This window comes from Podarcis raffonei, chromosome 1 (assembly GCF_027172205.1).
Source record: "Podarcis raffonei isolate rPodRaf1 chromosome 1, rPodRaf1.pri, whole genome shotgun sequence".
NCBI classification, from domain to species: domain Eukaryota; kingdom Metazoa; phylum Chordata; class Lepidosauria; order Squamata; family Lacertidae; genus Podarcis; species Podarcis raffonei.
The window spans coordinates 78,396,090-78,409,376 of record NC_070602.1 but is presented as its reverse complement, the minus strand read 5'-3'; the positions used below and the strand labels follow the sequence as shown (position 1 = coordinate 78,409,376).

The window sequence follows — 13,287 nt, the reverse complement described above, 5'->3', positions numbered from 1 at the left end:
GGGCTGCAAAAGACCCATTGCCTCACACACTGGAGAGAAGTTGCTGGTCAGTGCAGAGTCTTGATCAGCTGCCATCCAGATGTCAGGCTGCAACTCCCATCAGCCCCAAAGAGCAAGGCCAGTGGTCAGGGCTGATGAGAGTTGGAGTCTAACAACATCTGGAAGACACTATGTTGGCTACTGCCTCTCTAAATAATACTGTGCTAGATGGACCATTAGGCAGCTTTCTGTGCTCCTGCAGGGGAGATGAATGCATATAATCTGCACGCCTAATCAACTATGTTCATGAAGGCTACACCAAGCAGAACTTGAGGGACATCAGTGCCTGAAGTTCTGTTTGGTGCACCATTAGATTTAATTGATTTTCTGTTGACAAGAATTGGCCAGCACATTTCTTAAGCATTAAAAAAATTAAGCAAGAATTGCATATACATTCAGTTCTGCCGAAATTAGAGGGTGTTGTTGTTGTTGTTTTTAAAAGTGTTTAGAAATAGAAGTAATGGCATCCCAGCTTCATTCATCTGGTTAGCAAAAGCCCAGGGGCTTTTGGACTGCAACTGATTTGTAGCATGGATCACATTGGCCCCATAGCTCAGCGATTGAGCGCATGCTTGGCATGCAAAAGGTCCCTGATTCAGTCCTGCACACAGCCAAACACCCTTAAAACCTTTTAAAGTTCTCGTTTATGTTGACGTTGATGTACTGAACTACATGCAGCAGGTTTAAATTTCTTCATTTCAGACTGCAATGTAAAGATCTGGATTCAGCATTCAGAGTTATGCATACCTGGGGGGAAACTGTGTAATGAGAACAAAGTTTCCAGAGCGGTCCATTTGTAAAAAATCAGGGGATGCAACTGACAAATGGGAAGGTAGCTTGGACAACCAATCTTTCTCTTCCCCTCTTCCACCTGTACCCTTCAGAAAGTTGATGAGGCCTAACAAGCATTGAGGGCTGTGCCATAAGGGACTGTAGTGAGAGAGGCGAATTCCCTGAAATTAGGTGGAGGAATTTTGCACCATTTGTACAGGGCTCCCATTTGGGGGCAATTCTTCCTTCATACTGCAGTCCTGTAAAGCCCAGACACAGTGGCTTTTGGGGGAGGTACAGTATACTGAAGAAGCCAGAAGTGAAAACATTTGCTTTAAAACTTTAATATCTCTGTGTTATTGGTTACTGTAATAAATGTATGATATTAGGCTTGTATTTTAGCAAGCAGGACTTCCGTTACACAGTTGGACTTTCCCCCACCCCATGTGGCTCCTAAATCTGTTATGGGGGTTCCCCCAACCCTCTGGAGCTGGTTTTGGGATAGCATGGGACAGAAGTCCTGTTGCACAAGTGGAAGTAATTGAACTCCCACATTTTTTAGTTGAATATCATCCTTCTGGTATTGCATCTAACTGCATTCCTCTGGGAGCCAGCACTTTCTGAAGTGCTGTGTGATGCCTTAAAAATCCTATCTGTTGCTTTGTGTATATATACACACACACACACACACACACACACACACACACGTGTACATACCCATAACAATATCTATGTCTCTTAGAAGAGAAGGTAAAATTTTGTGGCAAGAGATATAAAAATATTAATAGTTTTTTTTAACAATAGACTTGAACCAATGGAACCCTGTAGTACATCCCGCTTTTTGTGCTGAAAAGAGGGAGCTCATGTACTCCTTGTTCTCACAGTGAGCTGTCATTTTTGATAAAATGTGAGACTGTTTCAGAACGAAATATTCTGTTTTGGAAAGCAATTCCCTTTTCTGAAGGAATTGGGCTCTTTAAGCCTGAGGCAATATTTTTAATAAGAATCCTCTCTTGACCCTCACCCTTTCGCCCACTAGCCAGCACCTAGAATTTCACCAGGAAATCTGCCTGCTCCCCTTTGCAGCATGCTTTCCTTATTTCAGTTTTCTGCCCTGGTGGAGGAAACCTGTGTTAGGATTTCCAACCCCTTCAGGATTTATGAAGCTAGATGAAGCGGTGTCATGTCGCATTACATGGCGAAGTATTTTGGATGTATTAAAACGCTACATAACCCTGCGTGCGATGACAGGACACAATATTTCCTATTGCAAGTGATATTGGTAGCATCTGTGGAATTGCTTTATCTTTCTGGATATGTATGGATTTTAAGATAGTGTCTGCAACCTGCTAATATAGATGGGTTTATGTTTCAAGGTTATAGTTCATTCTTCCCATTTGGCAAACAAGCTGTATGGGTGTACTCTTCAGCATCTACCTTCTGTGGGTGGGGATGGGGCAGAACTGTTTTGGCACAAGGCTTCCCAAGACTTTTCAGTCTATAAGTGTCCCTTCACTACATTTCTACCTAGAAGGTGTTTCTTTCATGTTGGATTAAGAAGTCATGTCTCTGCAGATCATAAAAAGATTTAAATTTATGTATGTGGGGGCCTGACACTTTTCTACTTTGATAAAGAAACTATGCAGCTGGACAACAAATTAACTTTCTTGCATGAAATTTTAGGTCAGGGTATCCAATGAGGTGTTCCCAATATGCTTCTGGCTCCATCCTCCCATCAGCCTCAGCCAGCATGGCCAATGGTCAGGGAAGGAGGAAGTTGTAGTCCAACAACATCTGGAAGGCATTATAATGATTTATTAAATTTGTATACTGCCCTTCATCTGTAGATCTCAGGGTGGTTCACAACATAAAACGCAATATAAAAACACAAAATACATGATAAAAACAAGAACAAGAAACACAAACCAATGAACCCCACCCCTCCTCCTCCCACAAACCCATTTAAAAGGGAAATAAGATGTTAATCAGCCAAAGGCCTGGTTGGCTACTTCTGCATAGTTAATGTGTTTCAAGATGCCCCTGTGGTCCTTAGTTATAATGTCATAGACATGGGGTTTTCCCCTGGTTTTTTGTGGTAGGTTGGAACGGCCCCTAAGAGCCCCCCAAACCCAGTCACTTGCACTGATGTGACTTTAGCAGTTACCAGGAATAAATGAGATACACAGGAGTAGGGAACGTTTTCTTTTCAGGGTCTTTAGTACAATATTATGTATTTTACCTGCTGTGTCCATTCCAGGCTGCTGACTGTTGATGTTATAATACGCCAGCAGTCAAGCTGCTAAAGCAACGAATGCAAAGCACGCGCCAGAAAGAGAGATGAAAGATGTTCTTTCTTTTAACAGATTATCTAGATTACCCACTATTTATACTATGTACTGTTCCTTCCTAGCTGGAAACTGCCCCCCCCCATTTGTTTCACATCTCAGCTTGAATCCTTCATAATGTACACCAAGCCAATTACATTGTTTTGCGTTACGAGTCAGATGGTCAGAAATGTTGTTTCTCTGTGAAATCTCAATATACTCAGTGTCCCCGTCCCCGTCCCCCCACCACCCCACTTTCCCACTGCTTTTGAAATTCTTCCTACAACTTGTGTTTCCAGAATGCCAGCAATGCCAAAATGTGAGTTGGATCAGGCCATTCTTCAGTTCCATTTGCTTTGAGCTGTCGAGACTGTTTAAGCATCTGGCATGTGTCTTTTTGAACAACGCTGGCTTTTCTAGCCTCTTCTTTCTCCCTTTGGATCTCATTGGCTCCTGTACCAGCAAATAGGAGACAGAAGCCACTTCTAAGCTGTCACTCTTTTGTGGGGAATGGCCATAGCTCAATGGTAGGCCATCTGCTTTGTATGGAGGAAGACCAGGTAGAAATGGGAATGTTCCTTTCCAAGACCCCAGACTGCTGCTGCTGGACAATGAAGACAACCTTGAGCTGGATAGACCAAGATATAATGACCCCCTAGCTGTAAACCAGCAAATTTAGATTGTGCAATTAAAGTGGTGCTCTTGTGCAGCAAACCTGCTTCCAACCCCCCTGGAATTTTCGTGATAAGAAAAGTGATTGTGGCATGTAACTTGCACACAAATAAAGCAGCATGAAGTCTCAATAAATAACAGTGTTGTAAAACATTCATGCAGATTTTGCGCACCTGTATCAGGATGAATGCTCAATTAACTGGCTGTCTGGAAGAGCCCTGGGATGAAGCTATTGTATTTTAATATTTTGTTGGATATTAATAATAATAATAATAATAATAATAATAATAATAATAATTCAGCAATAGCACAACTGAAGTCTGTTGCAATGGCCCTCCCCTTAAAGCTATCCAGGGAAGTTTCACTACAGGCAGAGTTGGCATTCTGCAGTGGACACAGCAGATGCCACTGCCAGAAGACCCGGTGCAGTGCAGGAGAAGCTGAGATACATGAGGCCTGGTGGGGACTGGGCAGTGTTTTAATAGCACCTTGATTATGCAAGAGCACACAGAAGCCTTGTTACAAATCTCAGGGTTTATCATTAATATAACCTGGTCATTCCTAAATTACTGGATCAAAGATTAAAGTTGAATTCTAAATATTTATAACAGTTTTCCTATTGCCCAACCATTTTTATTTGTTTGTGCTGTGCAGGAGGAAGTCTTGCAAATGAATTTCTGATCGATGAAGAGCTATATATTAGATGGCTGCAGATTGTGACTTTCCTTCCTGTGATGTCTTTCCGTACTCCACCGTGGGTCTGTTGTGATGACTGGGTAGGTATATCAACTACCACTGGTATGCTAATGATAATATTCTGCTCTCTTGGTTTCTGAATTCTCTCCCTCAGTTCTTACTAATATTTTTTATCTCCACAATGTCTCATTTTGGATGATTCACCACCACCAAAGTTTAAGGTGGATTAAACAGTATACTCTGTATGTCTTCTCTGAAATCATCACTTCCATCTTCCTTGACACATCATCAGTACTCTCATCCAGGACTGGCCCAAGGCATTTTGCTGCCTGAGGTGAAGGACAAGATGGTCCATTTCACATACAGAAGCTAACTGGACCAGCAGTTGAATCTTAATCTAACACTGGTGGTAGGACAGGGTCCTCTGCCACACCTGAGATAGCAAGTTAGCTTATGGGGGCCAGGACATGCCATATAGCATATATAGCTCTGTCCTTTAACATAGGGGCTTAGGAGGAGCAGCAAGGTGGCTGTAATTGCTGCCTCTCCACCCAACATCTGCTGCCTAGGGAAGCTGCTTCACTTTGCCCAAAGGTAGGGCTGGCTGTGAGCTTCAGTTTTGCACATGGGGTGTGGGTGGGTGTTATGGAGAAAGGGAGGGGGAGAGAAATTTGCCTCTGTGTTGTTCGTTAGCAAAAGAATCTGGTGTCAGATCTTGCAATATTTTTCTTCTTAACACTGCCAACATTTGCTTTTTCTGATTTCATAGAAACTCTGGCTCAAGTTCTTGCACTTTCTTGCCTCAGCTATCACCAGGGCTTTCTTATACCTCATCTTAAATTCTTATTTCAGCCCTAAACTCTGCTGCATACCTTGCTCATGGCATTCTACCATTCACAGTCTTCTTTTTTGCTTCTCTTAATCAGTTCAAACTACCCCCTCCTAGTTGCTTCATGCTGTGTGCTCCATCTCTCCTTTCTAATTCCCCTTTCACATTCTTTCTCCCTCTATTAATTCTGCTTATACTAATCTTCTTATCTTAGTCCTTTAGCTATGCTCTCTTAGTCCTTTAGCTATGTTCTAGAGCTCAGCTGAAACTTCAAAGAAGGCAGTTTTCTGAAAAAAGAAAGCCACCTTATAGAATTTGCTCTAAATATTCTATACCAATTTGTTTGTGGTTGCTGCCATTCTCCTCCTCTCGACACAATGCTGGCTACAGAAATAGTAGTAGTAAAGACTAGCATGATAAGAGACTGAAGAGATGATTTTCATCCAAGCTCAAGGATGAGAGACTTAGATAGGCTGGGATTACAATACCACTAAATTCATATTTTCTTGGCTACTCTGGGTTGGATTCACCTAGGCATCCCTGTTAGGAGAAGACCTGTGCAAGGACTTTTGCTTATAGAACACAGCTCCCCCCCCCCCTTGTGCACACTCTGAAATTGGCTCAGTTGGAAGAACCCCCATTACAGCACACAGTGTGGGGGAGGGTGGAATCCCAGTTGAGGAAGCTGCAATGCTTGTGCAGATGGAATGATTAAAAGTGTGACATTGAATTCCACCCTCTGTATCTACTCCCTTTGGGAGAACATAAATCAAACTAAAATACCTGCTTCTCTATTGTCTTCTCCACAGCGTATTAAAATAATATGCTGAACTTCCTTTCTTTCAGGTGCTGAATCTCACCAGGCACTATGTTCAGACACATCAGAGTTTTGTGGTGCCTCTTGTTGAAAAATACAGCAAGGAGTGGCTCTCTGTAGGATACCCTATTTTTCGACCTGTATGGTGGCTCAGCCCCACTGAGTCCATTACCTTTACAATTGATGATGAATTTCTCATAGGAGATGAGGTAAGAAATAAATTTTACCCCAGCATGTTTTGGATCAGGAAGGGCATCTCAGGGACTGAATATTTTCTATAAGGCATTTGGATTTATATTATAGTACTGAACATTTCAGTTCTCTACGGGTTTTGAAAATTCATGTAAAGTTACGAAGGTAAAATAGAATACTTGATGATAGAAAACCCTCATAAATTAAAATTGGCAGAAAACATTTATTATAGCTAGAATTCTGAAAACATGGAAGAATTAACTTTGCTGAGGAGGAATCAGCATGACTTCTGTAAATGGAATTCTTGCCTCACTAAACTTTTGGAACAAGACACATTTAGACTGTCCAGTCAAAATGTAAAATCATACAATGATAGTGATGGAAGGGACCTTGAACATCACCTGCCCAACTTCTTGCTCTGTGTAGGAAAACAGAGACATATGTGATCCAGTGGACATTATATATTTGGGGTGTGTGTGTATCTGTCTGCCTCTATCTCTATCATCTTCCTCCCAAATGACTCCTACAAAATGTTACCAGAAGGTTCCAACATTAAAGCATTAAAAACAGAAAAGAGACTAAGAATAAAAGTGTATTACTAACAATGGATGAAAATCACCCATGAGGTCTTCCAATGATCTGTGTTGGGATCCATGCTGTTTAACTTAATCATGAAGGACTCAGAGTCAGAGGAGAACAAAAGTGTAGAAGATGACACAAAGCTACTCAGGATGGTGAAAACCCAAGCTGTGTGTGAAAGCTTTCTTCTAACTGAGAAAATAAGCAGTAGAATGGGCGATGTGATTCGGTGCAAGGAGGTCCAAAGTGATGCTTGCTGGGACATGAAAATCCTAATATATGAAGTCTAACTTGGCTGTGACTATTCGGGAAGGGGATCATGGAGTCAGAATGGAAAGTTCATGAAGAACAGAAGCTCACGTAGTGGCAGTGTGTGGGGAAACATAAATCACATGTTAGCTTTATGTTTGATCCCCTAAAAAAAAAATCCCTATCACAATGCTGTTACATAAATTGGTGGAATGCCTATATTTCACTCCAAATAAATACTACAGGACAGGAGAAAGATACAGAGCAGGCAAGTAAATAATCAAGAGGCTGGAGTACCCACCACATGAGGAGAGTCTAAAAACTTTGCATGTGGAGATTTTTAAGTTTACAAAAAGTCAAGGAGGACATGATTGAGATGTACTTATTGTATTGAAAGGGGGGGGGGGAGAGCCAACCAAGAGCCAAATTTTGATTTAAGGTTTATTTGGCCCATTAACGTCTTGTGCTTGGAAAAATAGAACGGATCTAAACGGTTTCTACATGTCCAGACATCTGGCAATTTTAGCGTCAATACATTAAGTGGAGGTGAAGGAGTGGCTAACTTCTTCATGTTCAGGGTCTGATGTATTTTCCAGACAATGAGCGGGATGCTGATGGTATAAAACATACTCTAATACTGTAAAGGACTGCACAAAATTTTTGTTGCAAAATTTTACTTCTGTGTCAAGTCTGCCTGGCAAGCCAGATAAAACTGCTTTAGGGTCTAGATCTGGCCTGGCAGCAGCCCATTATCCATCATGAGGGTAGAGCTGCAAACTGGATTCCTCACAGGAATGCGACTGTGATGGACATCAGAAATGGAGGAGAGAGATGAATATATGATCAATTGTCCAGCTCCAACGGTTATAGCATGATTTCTTTAAAAAGGTGCAGGTATCTGACTTGTTTAAGGTAGCATCCCTCAGAATCTACTCATAACCTAAAGCACAGGGTCTCCACCAATGGTCCCTGACTAAGTATTCCAGAATGTTGTCCCAGTACTCCCCAGCTATAACTTGCTATAGAAAACAACACTTTCTCCCTGATTTTGGCCTGTCAGATATCCATCCCCGGCACACACAATAGTCTGTTTTGCATGGTGCAGTAAGGCAAAGTATGGCTTAGAAGGACTGCAAAAAATTTGCAGGCTCCTGGAGAATGTCTGATGGGTCAAACTTTGGCTTAGTTCAATGCAGCAGGAAAAAGGGCCAGGGAAGAGCAATTGATTCTCAATTTAACAAAAAGCTACCTAATTCTCACTTCCAGAAATGATGTGTGAATTGAAATTGGCAGTACTCTAAATTTTGCAATGCAGTTCTCCAATCAATGTGTAAAATAATTAAAAATAAATGCATATATTGGGGAAGGTGTGCATAAAAATGTGTATATTCATAAAAATAACACAACAATGCATTAAATCAACGTGCAAAAATGTGTGTATTAAATAAAATTGCAAACAAAGTGTTTATTAGGAAAAATTCACACTAAAAAGTTGATGAATCTTCATGAGGGTTAAAAAAAAAAGAAATATGAAAATTAGATGCAGAAAGTGGAGAATTGAATTTAAGATTTGAAAAAAAATGAGCAACAGAGAGAAACCAAAATGAGACAGATTCATGCATCCTTCCGTGTAGTTTGACTCTTCCTGTCATATGAACCAGGCCACTGTGACCTCCTTACTAGGTCAACCATTAGGTCAGAGAAGTAAATAGCACTTTTAAAACTTTCCCTTTCAATGTCGCCTCTTTCCAGCCACTACCTCACATTTATCATTCCTCGCTGGTTTCCCACCATTGCCTTCCCTTTGGCAGAGGGTTCACTGGAGTGATTGTGATTTATGTGACATTTTCCACAGCCACACAAAAGCCCAGCAACATCAGTATTTCAACCGGCAGGTTTACAATGCTTTCAGCAAAGCAAGCAAATGCCTACAGTACCAGAGTGAAATATGGGGCTTTCCATTCAGTGACATTCTAGATCTCACTTTCACTTCTCTCATTTCCTCTCACGCTTCTTTCCATCTCCACCCCACTCCCCCTTCTATGGCTCCTACTACTGTCATCCTGGAAAATCCATCACCCATCTGTTGGTTTACTTTAGAGTCTTCTACAATAGTCTGGGAAAGCCTGTTGGACGTAGCTGTATCGTACGCTTTTTCTGTGTGTGGCTAGTTATGCAGGAGGTGATGTTTTATGGGGCATTCTTAGTTGATCAACTTGATTTATTATAGCATGACTGGCTGCGTCTCCAGTGAAGCTTCTGGTTTTGTTTTGTTTTTGCTAGCATGGAAAAAAAACAACTTTCACCTGTATAAATAAAAGACAAAACTGAGGAAACGAGGATACTATAAGAACATGTGTTCTGCTGATACAATAATCACAGATTACGGTGGCAGGCTTTAGAATCTACTTGATAAAGTTCTACATTGGTGACTGCCCATAGATTATACCCAAAGGTTCACCTGTTAATTCATATGACACTTTTCAATAAAAACATGCTGAATCACACATTATTCCTGAATCACTGAATCATGGTCTGCCCCGCCCCCCGTAAATAAATGAGGTGGTATAGTATAGGGATTCAATACCACAGTCTTTTCTTCAATGGACTGAAACCCTTTGGAGATCAATAGCAGTTAGAGGTCCATTCTGTGAAGACCACTTTCCATATCAACTCTGTTGTTTGGGTAACAATCTAAGCACCTGTCTCCATTGATTCTGTTGAAGCATGATTAGTTTCTCCTTGGCTGCTTGTGAAAAGGAACTCTGGATTACATTGATGGAAGTTTAGGAATGATGGGTCGCAAACAGACCCTGGCCCAAAGAACCACTGAAACTGGCTGGGGTCACACCATTGTTTGCTCAATAAGCTAGTTCTTCATGTTGCTCTCTTAGTGACGGTGGCATATGGGTGTAGCCAGGAATTTTGTTGGGGGGGGGCAACCAAAGTTGTTGAGCTTCCCCATTGAAGCCTGAAGTCTGTAGCTATCCAGGTGAACCACAAGAGGTGGTTGAGAGGGGTATTTGTTAGAAGAGGACTGAGACATCCTTTCAATATGCATTGGGTATGCATCAAATATGCATTGGGTATGCATTGGAAGCACTTCATGCATAGCAAAGCCATTGGACTGTAGCAATCATCTTGACTTTGCACGGTCATAATGAAACCCTATAACCTGCCCTGTATCCTAGAAATGTAGGACAGTGACCATAACTCAGAAGGTCTGAGGTTCCATCCCTGGCATCATGTCCTCTGCCTCAGACCCTCAAAAGTCACTGCCAGTCAGAAGAGCAGACAACACTGGGCTAGATGGGCAAGCAGTCTGACTTGGTGTAAGTTCCTATATGAGATTGGAGGAAAAGAATGCAAATAAAGAACTATAAAATGCTGCCCCCTTTTTTGTCCACTGTAAAATTTAAATAACTATCTCCTCCATATGTGTGTCTTTACATGTTGGAGAAGAATCTTCCACCGCTCTAGGAATACCCAGCTCCTTTTCGCTATGATGCCATTGACTTGGGCAAAAGGAGGCATGGGTGGTGGTACTAGCTGTCCACACCAAGAGGCATCTTGAAACAAGGAAGACTGTTTATGAGATTGATTTCTCTGAGATGTTCATGCCAATGATGCCTCCAAGTATTTCAAATCTTGTTTGTCTAGATTAATAAGGCAATTGGGTGCTCCGTTAATGTTATAATCAATTAGCATTAACAAGCAACTGGAAATAAATTAAAGAGCAGTTAACATTCTAATTCCCTTTGCTGTTAGCATTTCAAATACTGCCAATATCTAATTAAATCTTTTGAAGCACTTTCCTATTTGCTGAACTTATGATTAATGTAAAGACTTAAATATTTCTCCCAGATCAAGGCAACGACACATTGATCTTTAGTGTCTTTAGTTCTGAGGCTGGTGCATGGTAGGATCTAAAGTGTTGCCTTTAATCATATTAAGAAGACTCTCACTGAGGGCTCATTAAGCGCTCAAAGGGCAGTGGAGTTTTGTGTGCATTTGAGGCCTTCTAAAATTTACAGTGACTGTTTTAAGAAGAGCAGTAGTTGCCTCATCACAATCTTTTTGATCAGTTATTTCTGCTTTGATGCTTTAAATTGTCTTGGTTACTACTGTATTAGAGAATGTGCAGGGTTAGGATAGTCTTTTCTCCTGTACTGTCCAAAGTAAAATGTGGGCCTCATCCCAGTGTGATCCTTGACCTTCCGCCCTTTAAAATGTAAGATGTAAGATGATTGAAAATCCCTGCATTTACAAGGGAGAAAGGTCCAAGACAAAAATAGGGGTAGGACTGACATCATGTGGATACTCCTACATTTTGTTGCCATGTAGACAAGCCCCAAATACAGTGGCCACTTCTGCAAATGGCAACTCACGTGAACAGCCGAACAGTATGAAAAATGTAGGCAACCTAATATCTTCTGTGAAGTGAAAAATCACAAGTGCGTGGAACAATGAGTGTGTCTGGGTGTGGTTATTCTTCTTAGACAATGTAATTTATAGAACTTGGAAAGTTTTTAGTGGGTATGATACACAATTCTCTCTCATGGGCCTGCATGTTTCTCATTGTATTCTGATTCACATAACTGAAAACGGCTTTTGCCTGATTGTGACAAGTTCCATACACCTTGGAGCAGACTATGTAGACATGCAAGTAATCAGAACACTTGCTCTCACAGACAAATGGACTTTGGGCTGACAGTGAGAGTGTAGGAACAGCTAGTTACCAATTAAACCTTGTGGCAGATGGTTGCTCAGCCACCATTATGTGGAACATACAATGACCTTGGTACAAGTCCAAGGGCTATTTTCAGACATCTGATCTTCCTATTCAAACTTTGATCTTCCTAGGCAAGGCACCCTTTGGTGCTGGTTGGGAACATCTGAAGATGACATCAGCTTCACTATCAGGTGTTCTGCTTTGAGTCTAGCTGATCCAGCCAGGTGAACAGAATGGCAGTGCCTTCTTCAATGGTACGGGACTACCTTGGTTCTCAAACTTAATTGGTTCCGGAAGACTTACAGAACACCTACTTCGGGGTTTGCAGCGTTCGGGTTCCAAGTTGTTCAGGAACTAAGCTGTTCGAAAACCAAGGTACCACTGTACTAGGCTTATGCTTGTGTCCTTGTGATCTTTAAATATTAGTAGTAAAACACAGAGGCCCCAGAAAGGGAACAAATCAAGTATGTCAGAAAGCTGTCATCTCCTTTGCATCTGTACATGGAAATTCTGTGAGTGAAAGAAATATAATACCCTTGTGGAATAGAGACATTAGTATAAACATTTATATTGACTTCATATTTTACTACCTTTGTTTATGGTTATAAACTCAGGAATAGGTGGCCTTTTCTGGTTATATTGGGGCTAGTTAATATATTCTTCTGTGTCAGAATCTATTCCAAGTCAGGTCTGCACTCCAGAATCCCACTGCCTCATCTGATTCAGTTAAGTGAAACAGACACTCATGACCTGTCCTTAATTCCATAAGGTGAACTGCAGCTCCAGAAGCGTAATAGTGTCAGCATCAATTACAGGTTTCTTATCTGTTGCATAGAGGCCTAGGGCAAATGTCCTAGCATCGCTGTACCAAGATCCTTGTTCTTGGAAGTAGGTACATTTTATTGGAGGTGAAATGGAAATCATGGCCATTTGTAAAAAGCCATTACACTTTCCAACATGAAAGGCTCAGAGCTTTGACATATATCAAGTCCTGAGACCTTGATGCTTTTATATTGATTTCAGTGGATGTATTCAGCTTGCGACAAATAAAGGTGGCCATTTCCCCAGTTTTGAACTAGACGTGATGGCAGCAGGACCTAGCTATGAGTCTTCCTGACTCCTTCTAGATTGGTGCCTGGGTCAATTTAAAGCCTGGCATCAGTGGGGGAATTAAATATCCCCATCTATGCTTTTCCAGGTGAAATTATTTGAAATGTGTTTTCCTCTTAGCCAGTGTTCCTTTTAGCCATGGAGGTCCACTAGGAGAAAAATCAAAGGGGTTTCAGAGAAAAGGCACAGGCAGCAAAAAAGGACATTTTCCCACTTTAAAGCAGCAGATCCATTTCTGTAAACAAGGCAGGCCATCATTCCACTAGTTTGGCCCTTG

At 41.3% G+C, this 13,287-nt stretch overlaps 1 protein-coding gene across 7 annotated transcripts in view; it reads left to right on the top strand.

Annotated features, from left to right (window-relative positions):
• Positions 1–13,287, top strand: part of LOC128417303 (SITS-binding protein-like) — a 42,962-nt gene that overhangs the window by 26,620 nt on the left and 3,055 nt on the right. For all 7 annotated transcript variants that reach the window (XM_053395765.1, XM_053395797.1, XM_053395791.1 and 4 more), the window contains 2 exons: positions 4,461–4,582; positions 6,178–6,357. In XM_053395765.1, coding sequence (XP_053251740.1) covers positions 4,461–4,582; positions 6,178–6,357 — 302 coding nt within the window. The remainder of the gene's footprint in view (positions 1–4,460; positions 4,583–6,177; positions 6,358–13,287) is intronic.